This window comes from Rhamphochromis longiceps, linkage group LG15 (assembly GCF_057381845.1).
Source record: "Rhamphochromis longiceps isolate RC_006_pf linkage group LG15, R_longiceps_female_GT1.1, whole genome shotgun sequence".
Taxonomy (NCBI): Eukaryota; Metazoa; Chordata; class Actinopteri; order Cichliformes; family Cichlidae; genus Rhamphochromis; species Rhamphochromis longiceps.
In genome coordinates, this window is record NC_140571.1 from 6,046,612 (window position 1) to 6,069,489 (window position 22,878).

A 22,878-nucleotide genomic window follows, 5' to 3' on the forward strand; every position below is an offset into this window, starting at 1 on the left:
ATATATATTCATAATTTTAATAAATGACATATTAAAAAGGCATGAACATTTTTTTGTATCGAAAAAATATCGACCCGTGACACCAAAGTGTCGAACCGAACCGTGAATTTTGTGTATCGTTGCACCCCTAATATATATATATATATATATATATATATATATATATATATATATATATATATATATATATATATATACACACACACACACACACACACACAGTTAGAAGTCTGGAATCTATATACGTCACCAAATGTTGCATTTCCTTGCTTCAGATTCACTGCTAGGCCTTTACTGTGGTCACATTTAATTGCTTATTATTGGGTTTGTATTTAACGACATGCTCGGTTCAGACAGATACGCACGAATTACTTCACCATTGAAGGATATGTAACTGTTTTGCCTTGGGTTGCTTTTGCAGTATGCTTTCCATTTCCACTGTGAAGTTCAGTGTGATCAGTTTTACAGCTACAGCTGAATCTGAGCAGAGTGTAGTCGTGTCATTATCATCAATAAACACCAGTGACTCAGTTCCACTACCAAATGCCACATTTGACCATTTGAATCTACTCCAGATCTTTTATTTGCTTAATTTATAATACAACGGTGCAGAAAACCAGGCCTCACCTGGCTGTGTAACTGCTTGTTAGTCCATTGTCCAATTATAAGTATTTTTTGAGCCTCTTGAAATTAAATACTAATTAAATACTTCTGTTAAACCACTTGAATGAAATCGGAAAGTCTGCACATCTTGATCGTTTGATTTCCAACAAACCAGAATTTACACAATTAAGTCTTTGTCCAAAAACCAAGAACCTAACTGTATGTAAGTCCTGCTTTGAACTGACATTATGTACTTTATGTATATGGCATCCTTAAATGGCTCATGCTTCATTTCATATTTCATGCTGTGTTATCAGATGTGTCACTTGTAGAAACACTGGACACCATTTGCCCTGAATATCTGGCCATTTCACATCTGTGCTTTACTTCAAAGGCCATAAATGAAAATTAGTTTAAGCAGTATTAATGAAGACACTTTTTAAACAGTAGAGAACACAAAAGGACAAACATTAAAAAAACAAACAAAATAAAGCAAATTTGTATGTATGTAGGCAAACATATCTGCATGAGCAGATTTTAGGAGTACTAGGGATTTGACAGATGGCTAGCTTTACTGAGGAAAAATGCAGGCCTGTGGCTCCATTGAGATTTTTCTGATTCATGCCAGTGCATTTGTTTTAATGAGAAGGGAACCGTGTTCCCTATTATAATTATTATTATTTTGATTTTCAAGAGTTTGATCCTTTATTGATGAACGCTCTATATTTTTTTTCTTATGTCCCTCTGGAAATAAGTCCTTTGTCATGGTTTAAGAAAGTGTAAATATTCTCACATCTTCTTTTTTTATTTTATTTAAATCTTGCGGTGTGAGGCAGTCAGCCCAGAGACAAATGCATTTTTGAGCTGATGGGGGCAGATTATAGTATATTAAAGACAATCCTAGGTGGCAAACTGAGATGATACAGGGCAAGACTCCACAGGGCAGCTCCAATTTTAACAGCAGCTCAAACAACAACAGTATAGTATTGGTTTAGGTGAATAAGTTACACTGTGTTGATCTGAACCTTCCTAAACCTCTGCTTGTTAATAATTGGTTAAGTTCAATAGGTTACTGTATGAGCTTCTCTCTTCAAAGTTTCTTTAGGGCTTGTGGAACCTAAAAATCCGTCAGGAGAGGATGAAGCAAACATGGATTTAAGCCATTGCAATGCAAACTGGGCTCCAACATGGAATGCTTCCTTTACTCAAACCCTCTGTCTCAGCAGTCTCTCTCAATCCACAGGCCTCCCTCTTCTTGCCCTCTTGCTTGACCTCTCTCCAGTCACTGTGGCAAATCTTGGCTGACAGAGGGCCTGCAGGGAGAGAAGTCTGGAACAAAAGGAAGGTGGAGGGGGGGAAAAATTGTACATCCTGGAAAAACTTTCCTCAAAGTCTGCAGGCGCAGTGACATTCCCCAGAGGACGGTGTTCTCTTCCTGGGCTCCCTGGAGGTGTTTGGAAAGAAGGTGTGACTGCTATATGTGCCCTGGTTTAGAAAGGTAGGCAATGAGCGCTACCACTACCCCTACATACACACCGGTGCCTATAGTGATGGAGAGGGCAGCTAAGAACAAAGCCCTTCGGGAGGCGATGTTGGCCAGCGGGAAGTCACCTTTGTTCACTGCCTTAGTGGTCTGTAAAAGAGAAAACAAAGAAGAAGAAGAAGAAGAAACTCAGAGGCTGATATCATTTGCAACGACTTCAAGAGAAATGGTGAGCCACTGAAAAATATGTTGTTTATCGTTTCTATTGCAATGTAAAACCTAAAGTCATGGAAATGGAGAGACCAACTGACTGACCTGTGCAAATAAATACATGAACTGAATAAAAAATGCATTGCAGGACTAAGAAATCGCAATCAGTGTGAAAATGTGAAGGACAGGAGGTTATGGTCACCTCAGCTGCTATCACTGAATGACAAAAATCGTATGGGGGGAAACAAGATAGATAATTTATCATTGAACTAAAAAAATAATAATTATTTTCATATTTATATATCACACAGTTAATCCATGCTTTCAAGTCACAGAGTGTAAAGCTGGTTCTTTGTGTGCCCACACTGCTTTTTTCCCCCTCCAAAGAGTGACTCCCACTGACATGACCCATTTACAACAGGCACATATAGATCCTCTTCACGAGCCCCTGTTAGTGTAGCTAGAAAAAGCAGCCGTTAAACCGCAGTAAATACTAGTTTTTGTTTTCAATCAAATAAGAATCCTAAAATTGGTGTTATATTTTGTCCTCTGACATACATTTATTTTTCAAGCAATCTGCTTTTATAACAAAAACCACTCTGAGAGCACAAACCTCTGCCAAGGCTTCTCGTTGTCTGGGCAGTATTTGGTTTCAAGGAAATGGGAAATGGCATTGAGATCTTTATGCATTCATTTTGCTTTCTTTGTTCTTTTTATTCATTCTTTAAGAAGCGTGTTGTACAATAAAAAGTAATTTCAGGCTTTTCTTTTTTCTCTGTTGAAACCCATTTTAATATACTTGACATGTTTTTCAGTACAATTATATTTTACTTTACTTACTAAACTTAATTTTAAATGTTTAGTGATAAATGTCAAGCGAAAACGTTTCTATTGATTTTTTGTTTGATAGTTTTGTTTTCCAAATAAAATCATACTTGTTCATGAGCATGTATTCAAATTGTTATTTATTTAAACACTTAGCCTTTTACTGTAATGTATATAACAACATCAAAATATAATATTAATAATATTATAATAAATATAATATTTATTCACTGTTTTCCCATACGTTGTCAATACAAACAATGGCAGTGATAAACATATTTTTAAATACCTACAGCTTTACTATCACTTTGACTTTCAGATCAACCTATTAACATTAAAGGAAAGGTCAAAGGTCAAATGGGGAATGATATTTTATATCGTTATACTGTACTGTACTTTCAATACTAAGAATCATAGTTTATAGGTGAGGTTATAAGGCTTTTGTCAGTTTTTAAATCCATTAATTATTAAGCTGACCTTTAAGACCTTGTAGGATGAAATCCAAGTTTTAATGAATTGTTAACATTACCCAACTCTACACACAAAGTTTTATCAGAAGTGATTCAAAACTCTTTGAGCTTTTCTGTGTTTACAGACATGAATGATGACACGCATGCAGGTACTGCAGCCTTTTTTTCTAAGTATATATGCCAACTGGAAAACCAATTGACAAAAAGAAAAATATATATATGTATGTATACATTTACAATATAATCACGTATATATGATTTGCCATTTGACTAAATTTGATTTGTATATTTAATCTGTCTGATTTGTGTTTCCAGGAAACTACTGACTTTGTGTTTTACAGTGCAAACACTGAAGCGATTATGTTGCATGATTCAGCGTAATGAATATAAGCTTGAGCATTAATATAGTGTATTTTTAGAAGTGTATTAGAAGAGTCTATGGTAAAAGAAGAAACTAAATGAACACTGTGAGATTAACAATGGGCAGTACTTACATTCTCAGAAATAACAATTATTTGATACGTAATAACTTCAGAAATAAACAGACTGAAACTTGGTTATGTTTTGAAGTGGTCCGTTTCCTGCCTCATTAGTCACTGTAGATGTATATTAAACATGTTGGTTGTATTTAAACACATCTAAATGTAATCATGTAGGCGAAAAATTCATCCTAATTTTGTGGTGATTGTAATGTGAAGTCTGGGCTCCAAAACACTGAGCTGAAAATGATTATAAAGCAGGGAGCTGCAGAGTTGTGCAGTGTTTGGATGTAGTATTTGGAATCTACATCAAAACATACATTTTTTTAGCATTTATCATCACACTATAATTATTGTAATATATGCATGCATGTATGTTTCCTATCTCCCACACATAGGGCGGGGGATTTGCTAGTTAATAATGGTAAATAGAGAATCTCCTCTCTAAAGCAGGAGCAGGTATAAAGACTTGTGGTTGCTGTGCTATGTAACCTTTAGCTATCTTCTTGTTCAAATGGATTTCCTCGCCAGAAGGGAAAGGAAGGGAAAATAGACTATTTTGATTTCTCTTTTTCATTTAGTTCACTGAGTGGAGGTTATCCCTGAAGCAGAAATTACAGAGCATAAACTGTTATATTGGCGTTTTTTGGCCTTTGTATTGGCTTTTTAAGTTTCTTGTTTCATTTTTCTTCCACTAAATTAAAATAAATTCAGTTTTTTTATTACAATGCCTTACTGTATTTACTACTTTTTTTTTCTTCACAGCAGTCAAAGATTCAGCAGTCTCCAGTGTTCAACATGTTTATAAATTACAACCATAATTCAATGTGCCAACAACACAACACAGTCAGATGGGTGTGAACCTGTGCTAACAGAATTTTGAAATGCACTGTGTGGATGCATGAAATGGCCTTCATTATTCTTGTATCCAATTTAATAATGATGTGTGGCATGTGAGTATGATGAAGTTGGCCTTAGGGTCACACTAGCTCACTCTGCCACTTTCATTTTGGAGGTGAGCCACAGCACCAAGTACTCATGAGGTAACATTTCTTACTAAAAATCAAGGTTAACAGGGATTGCACTGCTACTCAGGTGCAGCTCTCTCAGTAGTCAGAGAGTTTGCATCTGGCAGAGGCAGGGAGTGGAACCCTAAACACAAAGTCTCCATTAAAAAAAAAAAGAGCTATACTTGGTTTGACCTTTGACTTTGAAAGTCTTGCATATGAGTTGCTTTTGTAGAATTGCTTTGCTCAACATAAGGGAAAACTGAGAAGAATTCTGAAATCTTCTTCTCATTGAGAAGAGCGAGCTGGTTCAGGTATGTAGTCTAATAGCATCTTTCTTTATTTAAGTGTGGTCTTGTTGGATATCTGAGGGGAGAGAAGAAATACTGACTGGAGTAAGGATTACTTGAAGTTTACTTTTTTAACATAGTATAATCTGAGATAGTTCTCGAGGCTTTCTGAAGGCCTTTCAAAGTTGCTTTTCCTTGAAGATTGGCTGTTTGGTTTTTTCTTGTGCTAGTCATATAAATAGTAAAACAAAATCTGTCTTTGTAACATTAAGCCAGTATAATGTTTAAGTATTGCACTTAAAATTTAATATTTTATACAGTACTGTATAATGCTAATACTGTTTTTAGCCGCCTGTAACAAAAACACATAATTTATTCTAATTTCTTTAGTTGAATCTACAAAAAAAAAAAAGCCAAAGATGACATAACACAGTATTTTTGTAGCAATAAGGTGATTCCCAAATAGCTGTTAGCTGAAAACGTATCTTGGCATCGAGTGCAACATGTCCTTAAACAAAATGAGGACATTTTCCTTCAGGAAAATGAGGATAGTAGAGAAAATAGAGAGTGGAAGATGCAATAAAAAGTGGCAAGACTATTTCCTAAACTATATTTGAAGGTGATGCTGACATTTTTTACTATTTACAAAGAAGAAAATCCAGCAATGACGTTTGACAGGACCCGAGAGATGCATCTGGCTCTTCAGTTGCGTCATTAGAAATGGTCTTACTGGGAGACCATGTGAAACATACAGTGGAACAGTATCAGCCATAGATTGGCCTCCCCAGAGTTCGGACCGCAACATTTTTGAAGCAGTGTGGGAACATCTTGACAGAACAGAACAAAAGGCAGCACACATCTAAAAAGAGCTTTAAATGTCCTTCAAGAAGCCTGGAGAACTATTCATCAATCAGACTCAGAATACTTTATTAATCCCTAAGAAAATTATTTGGTCACAGTTGCTCCAAGACAATAAGAACAGTAACAGACTGAACTAAATTAAATAATACAATATATTACAAAGTGACAAATTTAAGAAATTGGCTCTAATACATGCAAACAGCTTAGTTCAGTCTTTCTTCAATAATGAAGGTGCTCATACCAATTATTGACATTCAAACTTATTAGAATTGTGCAAACTCTGTGTTTGCCTTAGAAACTGTATTATGTTTGCACGTTTTAATAAATCGCCGCACCTACTTCCTGTTCTACCAGCAAAATATAAGGAAATATCGGAAGGCTCAACTCTTTCGCACATTACAGTACAGTTTACAGAAATACAGTGATAACAAAGAATGAGTGCAGTGTGCGATAAATCTAATGTAAAATATATATTGAAATTTCTATTAGGAAGATTGTCTTGATGCTAGCTCTGTTTAGATTACTGCACATCCCTCTCTCCCGTTTCCCCACTTCAAACTCATCACTTTTTCCTGAGGTCATTTATTCTCTGCCAAACCAATCAGATTGTGCTTTCTCTCCCACTGCCAGGTGTTATTTTAGTGTGGAATTAATGCAATTCTCTTCAACCTTACTGGTGGGTTCTTCACATCCCTCCAGTTCTCATGTCATCACTCCTCGTCCACCACCAGGGTCTAGACTCCATAAAATGACTAACCCGTTAAAATAATGACATCACAATGGGGTCTACTCACAAAAGGCTAATGGCATATTTCTTTTCCCTTTTGTGCATATTAAGTCGAATACATTATTTTAATTACTCTTTAAGTGTCTTGCTTTATCGCTCTCTCCTGACAAAAATATTGTATTATTCATAGTCTCTGCCAATTTGCACTACAGTCATGCAAACAGCGACAAAGCAGCTGTACCAGAATATGACCTCTAGTTACTCATGCCTTCCTCCATTTAGCTCGAAATTCTGGATCTCATTCTCTGCAGTTTCTCACCAGGGTAAAATAACTCCAGTGAAGCAGATATAAATGAATTTTGCATATTTAGTCTGGCTTTAGCCAATTATATTAGAACAGAACGACAGGCATTGTTTATGTAGTCATTTCAATATATTGTTAAGAACATAAATGCAGACAGGATTAATAATCAGTTGTTTTCTGCTTTTAAGGAAGCATTGTTAATTGCCATGAGCTCAGAGCTCAAGAGGATTTTTTGATGCTTACTGGACGGAAAACTTTGTGTTGGGGTTGTTTTTTAGGGTACGGAGACAATTACGAAGCATTTAAACAAAATCAGATGCCTAAAACTTTCTGTATGTTTCTGCGAGTGCCCACAGCAAGTGAAGAAGATGTTTCACTGCAGATTACTGAAAAACCAATCACTAGTTTGAATTCCTGACTTTTGTGGATGTAGCCCTGGCTCAGACACAACGCATCTGTCAGAACCTTCTGTAGTTTTGCAGAATGCACGCAGAGTGGCCATTAGGAAGGGTCTTGTATCACTTTGATTGTTTGAACTTAATAAAAAAAACAGCACAAGGTATTGCCACTTTGCTCTGTTTCTCTAAGGCTGAGCAGATTTTTGAAGACAAAGTTAATAGTCCAAGACAAAGACAGCTAGATTAGAGCCAACGAGAGAGGCTCTTTAGACAAATGCCTCGAAAGGTCAGGAAGAAAATCCAGACGAAATATGTGCATTCGAGGCAGCCTTCAGCTTCCACATCAATACAGTAATCACTGGAACAGAAGCTCCATTATGAGGGGTTTATGGGAAATTAGGCTTTAATTTGCTTTCAAAATGACACAAAGCACATTCTCCCTCTGACAATATATTAGCACAACCCCACAGAGGTCTTTGGGGACACTAAAATAGTTCTGACTTGTTTTGAGATTCAGACTGAAGAGGGGTTTTTTTCTACAGAGGCTATTCAAAGGGCACTCACTCGAGGGTCAGTTTCTCTGGTGCATTTGTCAAATATGATACGCAATGTTTGTCAGTTAAAATGAAATCAAGGCATTTTGTGACAAACTGAAATAATGCTGTAATGTGGACTGAGAGTGATGAAAATATCGCAGCTTAACTTTTAACACTGTCAATCATTGTATTTTTCCTTGAATACCCTTGAGAGCAAAATGGTTAGAAGCATTTAAGGCTTTATCTCCACCACCTTGACAAAATGATTGAAATGTGGTGTCATAGAAAAAAGATAACATCTGAGACTCGGCTGCATGGAGACTCGGCACCCTTAACAGGTTTTTCTTCCAAACAAACAACACTCGACGCCCCCTTCTCTGTGTCTGTGTCTCCGCCTCCCTCGCACAGACAGGCACAAATAGAGAAACAGTTTCACTATAACGAGCTCATTCATTTTCATTCTTTATTATGGCTCGTACGCCATACGATAACTTCAGGGGAGTCTTATTTGCAAGATCGTGAAATAGATTGTTGCTGCTCCTCAGCCCTGCACTTTCCAGTGCAGATGTCTCAGAGCTAAGTGACGAATTTATCAGCATCTCCAAAACAAAACACTCACCCAATTAGCGGCAATAATTGAAACTCAATTCCGCTTCCCAATCAAATGCTCAAAGCTAATTTCCCTCAGATATTTATGGTATTCCAGTTATTATCAGCTGATGCGTGCGTTTGTGGGGGGAGGTTAACACTGAATCTCAAAATTGTGCACCACAAGTTACCATAAAGACATTATGCACAATAAAAGCCGTTGTCTTTGGCGAACAGCGTTACAGCAGCATATGAATGCATGTCTGTTTTTGTGTTAAGGTGTTTGCTGACGCCTTCACTCACTCGTCTCCTTGGCAAAGCAGCGGCGCTGTATTTGACTAGGCCTGACCTTCCAGTGGAACAAAAACACTATTGATCTGCCATCCACAGAGTCTATTACAGTCGCTAACGTGTTTGTTTTTAAATGTCCTTAGAGTAAGTGGTGAAGCTGATGTGCTATCATTTCTAAAATATAAATAAATAAATTTCTTTGCCCTTGTCACATCTACAGTGTTCTACAAAGACAGAAAGCTCTGCCAAAGCAATGAAATGAGCAGGGTGTGTATATGTGAAAGGAACCTGCGACAGAGGTAAATCCCTATCTTAGAAAACTGATTTCCATCCCAGTTTGCATGTTAGGTGTGTTTTAACAGTCAGGTACAGGAGTGGATAATTCATTTTCCCAGAGGGCCACATGAGAACCTGGGACTGTTGTGGAAGGTACAGCCTTCTACAACAGTCCCAGTTTCTCAAGCGGCCCCTTGAGACAATTAATTGCCCAGCCTCGGTCAGGTAGCTTGTTGTAGGTAGGCAATATTTATAAGCATGGCTTAGGGTTGCTTAAGCATTCTCTCTCAGTAGATCTATTGAAGCTTTCTGATTGAAGTAAAGGGTAAATCAATATAGTTTTCATATACGGAATTTTCTTGACTGATTGGAAATTTCAAAAACGTAACTGATTTTGCTATGTGGTCCACAGCTCTTCCAAAACAGTGCCCTCAACCCAGCAGCGAGCGAAACGCATGCTTTGTTGTATCTGAAAGCTCCATTTGTCTGATTTTTACCCCCAAACATCATTGTGACAGACAGATTACCTTAGGCAACAATGCAACATCTGTTTATTGTTTTCTCTCATCAGTTCTGGACAGCACATTCTCATCCCAGGGCATCACTTACTGCTGTTCCGGCAAATGACGCAGGCAGAGATGCACACAGGGTGCGTGCCATGGAAATATTAGATTTGGAAAAATAGCTGTCTTATTTTTGAGATCTACAAAGTACTCATTTGGAGTGGCAGTGGAATAATCAGCCAGAAGAACATGGCTTTGAATTTAGGGACTTTGTTTTGCTCTTTGCTTCGCTTGGTTAGGTTTGGAAATTGAAACAGGGTTCGCTTGAATGCTCGCAGGATTGGGATGTTGGTATCACTAAGGATAGGATTCTAAGATTAACAAAGTCAGAATGATACTATTGATTGTGTGATGATTGCACAGTTTAGGAGGACCAGTTGCTAATCTTGCTATTTGAACCCATGTCTAAAACAAAAACACAGAAAATCAAAATTATCCTTTAATTATATTAGATAACATCCAATCCAAAAAGGAAATCTGACTCAGCTACAACTAGTTATGGTTTGTGTTGGCTTCTTTTAATGAGTCATATATTCCTCAGCCATTATATTTTTATGAAGTAAAAGCTGATAAAGATTCTGATTTTACCTACATGTTGAGTTGATATTGCCATTATTGGCCACCAGTGCAGTGCAAATGCACCGGTAAGCATACTCAGACATGTGCTCTGCTAGCTCCTATAGAATCACCACTTTCAGGTTGGTCCTTCTGAATAACGGCATGAAACGAAGACCAGTGAAGTGGGTTATTGAACTATAAAATTAAGCGATCCCAAACTTCCTCCATATCTTTGAAATCCTGACAGCTCTTCAGGAAAGCACCTTCTAAAGGGGGGAGATTGGCAGAAAAATCATCCATCCCTAAACACAGCCATCACTTCCCCATAATTACCCAGGAAGAATCAAATTAGCTCCTGACAAGATAATTCACTGACGGGCTTAGACTACTTGCGCCCAAGATAAGGCAGCTAAATGCTTGAGCTTTTGATAAGAATTTGTGGTCAGACGCAGGGCAATTTAATGAAAAGCTTGTCTGTCTCTAGCACGTTTGTGTGTTTGTATGTGCAGTGCGTGTGTTTACATGCATTTTCGGACATACTGTGTGTTTACGCTTGTGCTGATAGCCTTTTAATGTGTTGTCTTTATTATGCTGATGATTCACAGGACAGACTTGATTAGCGGCAAGACAAGAGGCACTCCCTGTGCTCTTTGGTTGACATAACATCATCAGAGTCATTTCAAAGAGAACTGAAAAGAGGGAGGAAGTCTGGCTGGAATCTATTAGATACCTATTATGTTGTGATTGCAGACGTTACTGAAAAGAAAATATTGGTAAAGCTTCTCGCTTCAGATTACGTTGTTTAGGGTCATTTTTAGTATTTTTTTATGCTGGACTGCAATAAAACATTCGTTTTTAGTGCATCAGTCAAAAGAATGCCAGTGTGTCTGCAAAATAATTACGGCTCATCTTTCCCAAGGGCTCACCATCTTTAATACATCAGCCCGCCTTTAATTGGGTTCATCTTCAGTCCTCTTGAAAAGTCTACACGTTCAGAGATCCTCTCTCATCTTATTATTTATAATACAACCTTTCTTGGCATTTACAGATAGAACCTTGAAAGTGATTTATAGACTCTTCCTAAAGGAGGCTCTCAGCCTGTTTACAGAGCATCAAGCAGCCATTACAGATTGGCCTTGAGTTATTGATGCATAGCTCAGTAAAAATTGGCCTTGCAGTAAGCGAGTCAGCTGTCAGTCCTTTTTTAAGAGTGAAGGCTCTTAATCTTTTGGTAATGAGTCATACATAAAGACGGATAGATGTGTGTGTTTACATGTTTGTGTGTTCCCATCTCTACGAATTTATAGAAGCATGTGTATGGGTGATTGGGGGGGAGGGGGTGGGGGCATGCTAGACCTTGACAACCAGATGCTGCATCATTCATGTGTGACAGACCACAACTTTGAAAGGGTATGCATTGCATGCCTGTGTTAATATGTGCATGTGTGGCCTCACCCCTTGTGAGAAGTAAAATGCTGCAATCCCCAAAGGCCAGAAACAGCAGAGCATGGAGAATATGGCCAGGCCGAGATGATCTCGTGGAGGGACAACTATGAAGTTGTCTTCACTCTCGCTGTCGGTAGAACAGTCTGTCTGCACAGAAAACAGCAGTTAATGTTAAAACATATAGCCATTTAAAATTTCATGATGTATATGGGCAGACTGTGTAGTTTCAGTGGCGATGTAGCAGTAAACAGGTGGTTTGAGAAAACACTGGAATTGATTCCTTTTGATTTTTGATGCAGACAGCTGCATCAAAATGCAGACAAAGACTGATGCCACTCTTATGCTTTGCAAAATTTAAGGCTATTGACAACAATCAGTTAGTATACAGCCTGGAGAACTGTAGAGACTAACAGCTAATCTACCCCTGCACAAAAGGCCACAAGCACTTCATTAACTGAAAAGCTATATTTTTGTCACAACTCATAGCCAATGACAAGATGGGTTGTTATGCCAATTGTGACTTTGTTTACAATAGTAAAAACAAAAGTAAAAATAATAAACATGAAGTATGTGGGGTCAGAGGTATCAGTTGTGGCATGGATGATTGAGATAAGCATTTTTCTGTTGTTGAAAGTGGAGTGGATCTTTTTGTTACTTAATTTTCTTAGGTCATTTTTTTCAACCCACAAGACAAAATTTTTTGTTGCTAAAAGTTTTTGCTGCATCTGAAATTTTTGAGTTAAGATCTCAAAATTTTGAAATGCAAAGAAAAAATTTAAAAAGCTAAAAACAAAAAAACCCACTACAAATGGAGAAAATAACCTGAAATTTCAAGCTACCAAGTTGGAATTTGTGTTGACTTGTGAATGAGAAAAAAATGTTTGTTTGCTTTTTTAGTGCCAGAATAAAGCTTCCATGGTAAGTAGGCAAACTTTGATTCTATTTGACAGAACTCTGTTTTATGTGCTAACCAGTTTTTGGTTGAAGACTAAAGTTAAAACCTGACCAACTTAGGTTAGATATTAGCCATTCGTCTTTTGGTATCGGCATATATAATAGCCCAAAAATGAACATTTAAAAAGATAGCAACCAGCTGATCCAAACCAAAATAAATAACCAAACAAAACAGATATTAGCAATATCTGTTTATATTAGGTTTGTGAGAAAGAAAAAAATAATCAGCCATTATATTGAAATATCTCAGTTTTAGATATTGGTATCACTCTTAAAACAGATTCAATATCCTCTAATCCTCAGTGAAAGCACAAGCATTATTAACCGTTGAACAGTTTCTAACTACTGAGATAGAAATTTCTCATTGCAAACTCATAGCAATACAGGTAATACAAGTAATATCACCAAGACACCTCATCCTGTATATTTTTGGGCGCCTAAGTCCAACCATGTGGAACTTCTGTAAATTTTCTGTCACTGGATGATGAAATTTGCCAACAAACATGCAGATAAAAACAGGATTTACTTTAAAATACATATGAGTAAGACTTCATTTATATGGTACAGCAGTCTTTGTACAGGTAGAGTTGGTTTTCAAGTTGAGTGGGTGGGAAAAGAATCTCCACTTATTGAGAAAGAAAAAGGCATTTGTGTAATGGGAAACAAAACATACCAGCGTATGCAGGATCATTTGCTTCCACATAATGTCACAGCTCACATTTATAGACTTTTGGTGATGGCCCATTAGTTTCTCATTAGTTCTGAGATATGCAGATTCCTACATTTTGGCATCTAAACAACAGATGGCATGAAAAAAATAGCTACGGTTGAAAGTACACCCCATTTCAGATGTGAAATAGTTATGAATCAAACACACCTCCTCCCTAAAGCTTTATGAAACTATTTCACGCTCCATGCAACATTTCTCACAAGAAACTGCAGCAAAAGAGAATAGATGCTCATACATCTGCATACAGTTTAGGATGATGCAAATTCAGAGTCCTGATCCAGAGCTGAAAAGATCAGTATGTGTTACAATTCACAAGTCGGTACAGGACGTTCTGACTACGTCATTCTCTAGCATGCACGTATACAAACACGTTCCTCTTGCGGCTTTGTTGTTGGATTCTTCGACGAAGCCGAGACCAAGTACAGAGATTTATTTTCCAGGGATGAAAAGAAGTCTCAGATTGAGGCCACAGTTTCTATATGAGACATTAAGCTGCATCCTTCCCACATTATCCTGTTTGAAGGATGATCCAGCATGAGGGTGGAACATGGAAAATAAATGAAAAATACAATCAAGGCTAACAAATTGTGGGTGACTATTGTGTCAAATAAATAGACGTCAATTTTGCTCAACATTTCAATAAGAGAGATGATGTCTGCACAGATGTTGGATGTCAGGCAAAAGGTCAGGGAAGGAAGGCAGAGTACGTGAGAATCGTTATGATATATGATCTGACCAGATAATAATAATTATTATTTTTTAAGATAGCTATAGTGACAATTTTATTCTTTTTTATACAAGTTCTGGTTAAGGCAGGGGTGTCAAACTCCAGTCCCGGAGGGCCAGTGTCCTGAAACTTTGCTGCAGCACACCTGAATAAAATTAGTAGGTCATTAAGAAGACTACAGAACTTGACTGTATGCTGAGGTGGCAGTTCAGCCATTTGATTCATGTTACAGAAGCTCATGAGTGAATGAACATGGTGCAATAAAAGTACTTTTAGAAGTTACCACCTTTCCTATCGCTCACACGTTGATTCCAGATATTGTATCAAGAACCAATCCTAGACCATGGCTGGCTTGATAGAAGAGTGTACAGTTTTTACTTAAAAATGCATTTCTGATGTTTATTTTTGTGTTTCATATCGGTGAACAAGAGTGCAGAACAGTGACATTAGCATTATATTGAAAGTTACGCTTCTGTAAACATGTTAGAGTATTGGAAATACATTTGGTTTGAGGGCAAAACAGTTTTTAATTAATTTCAATAACACACCCTCCTTGTAACAATGTTGCCTGATTGATGATGAGGATTAGCGGGTGGGTGGCTGAGATGTATGGGGGCCCTGCCCACCGTCTCCAAAAATAGACCCTTTGAATGCAACCGTATTAGAGAAAGTAATTGAGCCGCAGAAGAACATTTCTAATTTCTCTGTGCACTCAGACAATGCCACGCTGTGTGAAAAGCTTTGCCTACAAAGCCGTTAAAACCTGCAAAAACGGGCCCCTGTCTAGGTGGTCAATATATTTTCATGCTCTTTATAATGACATGTGGACACCAGAAGGTTGCAACACATGAACATAATGCAGCTTAAAGAGTGCATAATGTCAGTCTGCTGTTGTGGCCTTAAGCAAGCACTATGGTGCAATCTCTGCAGAGCCAGCCCTGCTGTGTGCTGTGCCTTAGAGCTCCCTGACAATATCTGCACAGCCTTCTGGCTGTTTGGAGAATCAAAACACACATCATCCAGGGATTCTATTGGCTTAGATTACTGTGGGGAGAAAAGTTCAGGAAGCAGGGGAGGCAGGCAGGTGAAGATTTAGGTTGTCTGAAATCAGTGCAGACCTGCAGATAAGTCTGTGTTTAAGGAAGGAAGGTCATTAATCACAAACCTTCAAAGTAAAACAGGCCACTAACCCGTCTGGAAGACTGTCTCAGTTGTCAGTGAAATTACTTTATCTTTTACAGCATTTTTCTCAAAATTAATGATGGGTATGAAATCAAATCAAGAGCTGAATGACGTTACAGGTCGCAAACTTCTTTACCGGGTTTACAGAAAAACCCATCAACAAAAACTGTTGGATACTGTTTGTGACCACAATATTTAAACTTAGCCCTGCTTCCTGGCCCAACAAAAGCTTATTATTGTTATTAGAATATAATGGTTATTAGAACTGGAAAGTGAATGATGACAAAGGACCGCGTTACCTAGAACAACACAGTGAATCACAGAATAGAATAGCCCTTTATTGTTATTGTACATGTACAATGAAATCATGGTTGATCCACTTCAACTGTGTAGGAATAAAATGTAAATAGCAAGGCAGCAGCAATAAATAAAAAACTGGAGAAATATATAGAAATAGAAACATTTCATTATTTATCATCATTTATTTCACAAAGCTTGAGAGGATAGGTTAATTGGAAAATCCAAATTGCCATTGTGTGAATGGTGTGAATGTGCGAGTGAATGTGAGTGTGAATGGTTGTCTGTCCCTGTGTGTTGGCCCTGCAACAGACTGGCGACCTGTCCAGGGTGTACCCCGCCTCTCGCCCTATGACAGCTGGAATAGGCTCCAGCGCCCCCCGCGACCCTGAAAAGGATAAGCGGAAGCGAATGGATGGATGGATATTTCACAATGATTGCTTCTAAAAACACACCCTGCAAACCGTGCTGCTTTAACCTCTCTGCTCTGTGTCTCTGTTAAGCTCAGCTAAGTTAAATAGACACCCAGACCACAAGAGTTCCAGATAAATACACCACCACACGTTTTTAGTTTGTAATAGGAGATGCTTAAGTAAGAAAACCTTTATATTATTTATTACAGACATATTTATCTGGAAGATGCTGTAGATTATACCTTCAGTTTAAACAGCTTTGTAGTTTTTTGCCAAACTTTAAATGAGCAAATGCGCATGTGGGTTTGTTATGAAATGTTTATCTCTCCAGTAGCAGAAAGGACTAATGACTTGTGTATGCAGATGATGCTATCTGTGCTCAGATATCTCCTACGAGGTGTAAATCCTGTCAACATGCGGTAACTGGCTGACAGTTAATGAACAGCTAACTGATGATTTCACCATTCTGCTGTGACAGCTTAAACAAAAGCTTGTGTAATTTGCACTACAGGAAATGTGCCCCCCAACCTGTAGAATTTAATTAAATGTTTTATTTATTGATTTATTTTCATCAGATCTGATGTCATCTAAATGTCACAATTCCTGATGACAACAGCAAGATCATTTTTAATCTTTGCAAAAATCATAGGGAGGATTTTCACAAATTTGGGTACCGAAGCATTTTATTTTATTACACATTACATGTATTATTTCATAAAATAACCCATTGTGTGTGTGTCTACCCGATAGTTTAGTATGCACTTCTGCCATTATTTTGTGAACAAAATTAAATACATCATTTTCCACTAATATCCAAAACAGTGCAATAAAAGAAAATGAAAGTTATATCTTCAACTACTTTAAAAGCAAAAGCCAGCAGTTTAAATAACAGAAATTAATTGTGTGAGGCTACGCAAAGGTAAAGTACTACAGGATGGTCTCTAGAAAGAAACTACTTAACAGCCACAGGGCACTGAATTATTTACCTGCTTAAAAAAATAGATTACATTCAGAATATTTATATTTCGGGTGGTGAATATGAATTCAGGTGAAATGAAAAGAAATCGTGCAAGAAAACAAAGAACGTTAAAGCAACAAGCAGAAGTCTGTAGCCACTAGCGATTCAGTACTAATCGACACAAAAAAGCACTATTGTAACAACCGTAATGACCTTTTTCCATTAGTACCTACTCCGGTCACCTCGGCACAGCTCAAAATGGTTTTTAGGGATTTCCATTAGGTCATAGTACCTGGTACCAGGTTTTTTTTTTTAATACCTACTCGACCGGGGTTTCAAGCTATCTGAGGCGATCCAAAAATGTGACATCAGCAGACTGCATGCCACGGATTGGCTAGTCAGTGGCATCACTCAATGATTTATGAAAGCATCTTCTTCACAGAAATCAAAACAACCATTTATGAAACTATGAGGGGAGTGGCTGCACAGAAACAATACTCTGGTCTTGGAGTTTGACAAAAGAGCCACAGACTGAGTAGCAGGTATCACATAGAAATGATATTATGGGGTATTGCCATAACAACCACATGCACATTTGGTGGTACTCTGTTGTGTCTTCACCTCTAGCTGACACTCAACTTTACAGTCAGGTAGGCACACAGCCCCTCACCTCGCTAGCAGCTGAACACAAACAGCAACAATAGAACAATGAACTTCAAGGTCAGTTAAGCACTCATTTCAGCAGCATTGGCATATTAAATATTTAATGTAACTATTAACCTGGCCAGTGTACCCATTACCATTAACCATTTAACTATCAGAAATTCCCAGATGGATAACAAACCCAGCCTCAGCGCATCATAAGCTAGCATACAGCTAATGCTGGTATCAAGATAAATGCAATGCGTTAGGAAGGGCATCAGACATAAAATCTGTGCCAGTTCAACCATGCAGGTCCATCCACAGAGTTAATTTAACAGGATAACACCAAAAACAGTTATGTTTCTCTTAACGTCCCAGCAACTAGACAGAAAGAATGCTAGCCTACATTACCAACTACTTATCAAATCAAATATCTGGCATACAAACACCATACAGTTCCGCAACTGTATTTTTCTTTATTTTTCACCACATCAGACAACCTAAAAAAATAGTGTTGTCATTGGGGTTATTGTTTGCACTGTTCTAATCACAATCATTTTTTCACTCCTATGCTTCTGAAAATGGCATAAAGTATCAAATTTAATTTAATGTAATGTCTAAATTTGCATTTTCTTCTAACTAACAGAGCAACACTGCTCTGGTTATTTAAAAAAAAAAAAGCCTCATCACATTCGATATATGACCTCAGTAAAAATGTTCCTAATAACCATATTTTCTCAGATGTTAGTTTATAGTCTATCAATACAGCACAATGTTTATTCTGTAACTTGTGGTTCCATTTAGAGTGAAAAAAAGTATGATTTAGGGTGCAGATACAATTTGCTACCATGAGTGCTCACCATCCCTTGTTCTCACAGTCAGATCCCCATTTAGCTAGTAAAAAAAGATGCCCTAGATGTGTGGTTTTAGGGGTTTCAGAGGAATAACAGAAGAAACACCAAGTAAAAAATAATATAATCTTTACCATATGATTAGTAAGATTTACACAGTACCTGAGTGCACAAACTCTGGGTCGACGACACTCCTGTATGTGAGAGGCATATTCAGTATTAAGAGCTTTTCATGATGTCGTTCTCCCAAACATGTATTGCAGTTATAAGGGGATGTACTTGCAGTGTTGGATTAATGAACAAAATATTTGTTATTTTTCCTTTTCGTTGCCCCGTTGCTTCTTGTTGACAGGTGTGCAATTTAGGATCGTGTAATGAGGCTGCAAGAGGGAAACACTACACATCATGCTTAGCATTCACATCAGGTTGTGTAAACAGGTTGAAATGCATAAGCAAAACTGTGCTGTTGAGCACAGAAATTGGTGATTAAATCTGACAAAAATAACAAATTCTTGTTTTGTGGGACCCCAGTACAAGTTGGATTTTATCTTTTTTGAAACACTTTTTAAAGGTGCAGTTGTAGCCTAAAGGGTTTCATGAATCATGAATCTGACTGGTCAATCCAAGGACTTTTGCTGTGTGTTGCTCCCCATATAGTACTACCATTCATTCCCATCACTTCTCCACTATGAAAAAAAAAAGGCATACATAGCATAAAGAAAAATGAAAAAACTCTATGACAGGGTAAAATGATCAAAATAAAAAACAAACAAATTAAAAAAAACATACAGAATCATGGATCATGAACTTTGTATAAATCATATAAGTTGCAATACTAATGCAACTTATATGGTTTATACAAAGTTGCAACTAATAATATTTCAGCAAACAGGAGCACACTGTGTTCCTACATTATGCAAATGAAAGAAACTCCTGAAAAAACTCAAAGGATAGGGCTGTCTTAACTAATCTAAGTAGCTTCAGAATATAGAACATCCAAAACACATTCCTGCAAGTTGGGATGAGAGCACCGTCACCCCAACTGAGACGGTAGCTGCATTAACAGTAAAAAAGCTTGCATCTATAATTTAGCAGGTAATTGATTCGCTGGTGCCTTTAGCTGTGTAATACGTGATTTGGCATGACTGTATTACATATTCACATCCATTGAAAAGGTGTCAAGTCAGACCTGCCACAGTAATGGAGAGGGACAGATGGGATATAAATCAGAACACCCTCTTGGTATTATAACTAGCCACAAATTCTACATATTGCTTATTTTGTGAGGAAGAAAAACCCCTAAATCTAACAGACTAATCATTACATGTCTGCCCATAAAAATAAATAAATAAATAAATAAATGAAAGAAAGAAAGAAAGAAAGAAAGAAAGAAAGAAAGAAAGAAAGAAAGAAAGAAAGAAAGAAAGAAAGAGGGAAAAAACTGCTCAGGATTGCAACATGTAATCACTCCCGAAGGGCTGATATTACTCGAAACTCATTGCAAAAGCATCTTTCTCATTATTCACGTTGCTATTCAGGCAAGGATTAAAGTTGCAACAGTGACGTCTGGCAGAGAGAAAATCTGTGCTACTTCGTTTCTCTTTCAGGAATCTTATTCAGAACCAAAAATAAGGAGAGTCTTTTACTCCTTATTCTGTAATTAACAGTGAAAGCCACATATCATATTATCCTCATTTAGGATGACCAATTATGCCTGCTGCTGCTTACTGACTCCCACTCCTGTTCTGGGTAGAGACTGTGCAAACATGCACTTGAATCACTATGATGACCATCATTAATGCTTTTTCCTCTGCCTATTCTTAGAACCCAAATTGGTGTGCTCCTTTGTCTAAACAGTGGCTATGGGTAAATAAAAAAGAAAAATGATCTTTAAGATTAAATAAACAACTAAAAAGGCTGTTTGTGTCTCTACAACAACCTCATTTGACGTATTTATGATTAGGTTCGAGGCAGACTCAGGGTTTTGGTAAAACACTGTCATATTAGGAGATAATTCAGGTGGAGGAGGCACAAACAAACCTGTAGTCACACAGTTCATTAAAGTTGGTTTCTAAGTTGTATTAGCTCAAAGTGCAGTGGAAATGTTTTCCATAATCATCAGGTAGGAAAATACTAATAGAAAAACAAAGGTTTATGTAACTAAAAGATCTATAAAAAATAATTCCTTATATAAAATTCTGCAACTTTAAAAATATGTCATTATTCACACTCCCTCAAGGCCAAGTTTGCTTAATTTTATAATTCCTGTGGAACTAACCCTGTGGCTTTCCAAGTGATCATTTGTATAATATATAGGGCCATGTATTAATGCATGCTGAGTGGAAGAGAGCAAGGCCATGCCAAACAATTAATGAAATGCAGTGACTCAAACTGATATCCCATTTTAATACCACACGATCCCAGGAAGCAAAGATTGTCAGAATGCAAACAGAGTTTGGTTGGCATGTTTTGTTTGTGTGTGACTTAGTATTGCATTAGACAGAACATCACTGCCATACTTTTCCGTTTAATAATCACCCAAGGACTTATGATGTTGCTGTTAATACTCCTCCAACAAAATGTGTCCATGTGGTTGGAGGAGGACTTTAGTGTCCTATTAAATAGAATGGAAAAATCCGCTGCCTTTGCAGTGGTGCCTTTCATACCTATCTGGACTCTTTACAACTTCAAATATACTAATCATGCATGTTATCACACACAAAGTGGCAATCTGTCAGAACTCTTTTGCAATTTTAAGGAGAAATTCTGAGCTACTATTTCAAAAGTAGTTTTGGCACGAGATTTGATTCATTCTTTAAATGATGTAAAAGGGCAGCCAAGAGCAGAGCGACTTAATAAATACACATAAATGAGCATTCCTAAATCTTTTTATAAATTAACATTGAAGAAAAACTTAATATGGAATTAGTGTAAATTACTGACATTCCAAATGAATATAACATCAAAGGAGAAAAAAAACAATCTTTAATGAAGGATAAGGTTTCTGCTTATCATGACCACATTTTTGAGTTATTCTCGGCCAATGGAAGCAGTGACTCACAGACTCTGGAAAGTTACAATGTTCAATCAAGTTTTTGGAACCAGAAGATTTCGATAGATCAGAAAGATTTTCCAAGCTGAGAAATAAATATCTTTAGTTTGAAAAGAGAACACTTTCATTTTGCTGAATTGGGAATGACTCAAGAGATTGGTCTGTCATTTTCTGCCACAAAGAAATGTCTGAAAGATTTCACTAGAATACATGAAACATTGTCATAATGGTTAGACCTTTCAGAGGAAGAACAATGTGCGTGCAGTGAACTGAAGAATGACTACATTTTGGATTTAATTAAGCCATAGGCACTAATATTCCCACAGATTTAGACAGAATTGATAACCTTTTCAATCAAACTGGTCTGATTTAAAATTCAGAAAGGCAACAGAGGTCAATTATTGTATTTCTTTCTCTGGATTTCTCTTCAAGGCTTAGGGTTTTAAAATTACAATATCTCAATTGGAAAAGCTGAAGAAAGACAGGATTTAATGATTTAATGAAATGTTGCCACTGAATATGATATGCACTGATGAATGCAAATTCTGTACGCTGAAGAACATGCAACAGATGGTGCAGCCATTTTCAAACTCAAGTTTTGGTAGTATTCGTTGCTGTCATTTATTCTCCTCTTCCATTAACACTGTGCTGGTGAAGTCCTCCCATTCTAGGAAAGCCCACCAGGCGTTTTTCTTTTCCTGTTATATTTCTGAATATGTAGCTTCTCAAAGCACATTCCATGCTTTAAGGGAGTCATAAATATAGCACTTATAATGGAACTGTTCATATCATTAACACCATGTAAGTATGTTTACCAGCGAGGGTCAGAGGTTTTTCTCAAATTAACAATATGTGATATAACTACAAACAACATACACTAGCATAATGCTGCTGCTGTGACAGAGACGCATTTACTCAAATGATTTAAAGAACACCCATATTCCAGTATGTCAACGCCAGTAACACGTTAAGCCTGTTCATCCCTGATTCTATATATGTATAGTACACACATAATCGTTACACTAGTATCAGGGTTTTAGCGTGAAATTTAGGACCTTGGGGGGAGGGGTATTAACAGGACAGTTGAACATTGACATTGCAGCTCTCTGTACTTCTGTGCAGAGCTGCTGATGCTTTGTGGACAGTGAAAGAGAGAC

General features: G+C 37.3%; 1 protein-coding gene across 1 annotated transcript in view; it reads right to left on the reverse strand.

The window, feature by feature from the left end:
* Nucleotides 1-236: 236 nt before the first annotated feature.
* Nucleotides 237-22,878, reverse strand: part of syndig1l (synapse differentiation inducing 1-like) — a 47,919-nt gene continuing 25,277 nt past the window's right edge. Inside the window, exons 3-4 of the mRNA XM_085382243.1 lie at nucleotides 11,925-12,062; nucleotides 237-2,236 (exon numbers count right to left, since the gene is read on the reverse strand). Coding sequence (XP_085238369.1) covers nucleotides 2,078-2,236; nucleotides 11,925-12,062 — 297 coding nt within the window. The 3' untranslated portion in view covers nucleotides 237-2,077. The remainder of the gene's footprint in view (nucleotides 2,237-11,924; nucleotides 12,063-22,878) is intronic.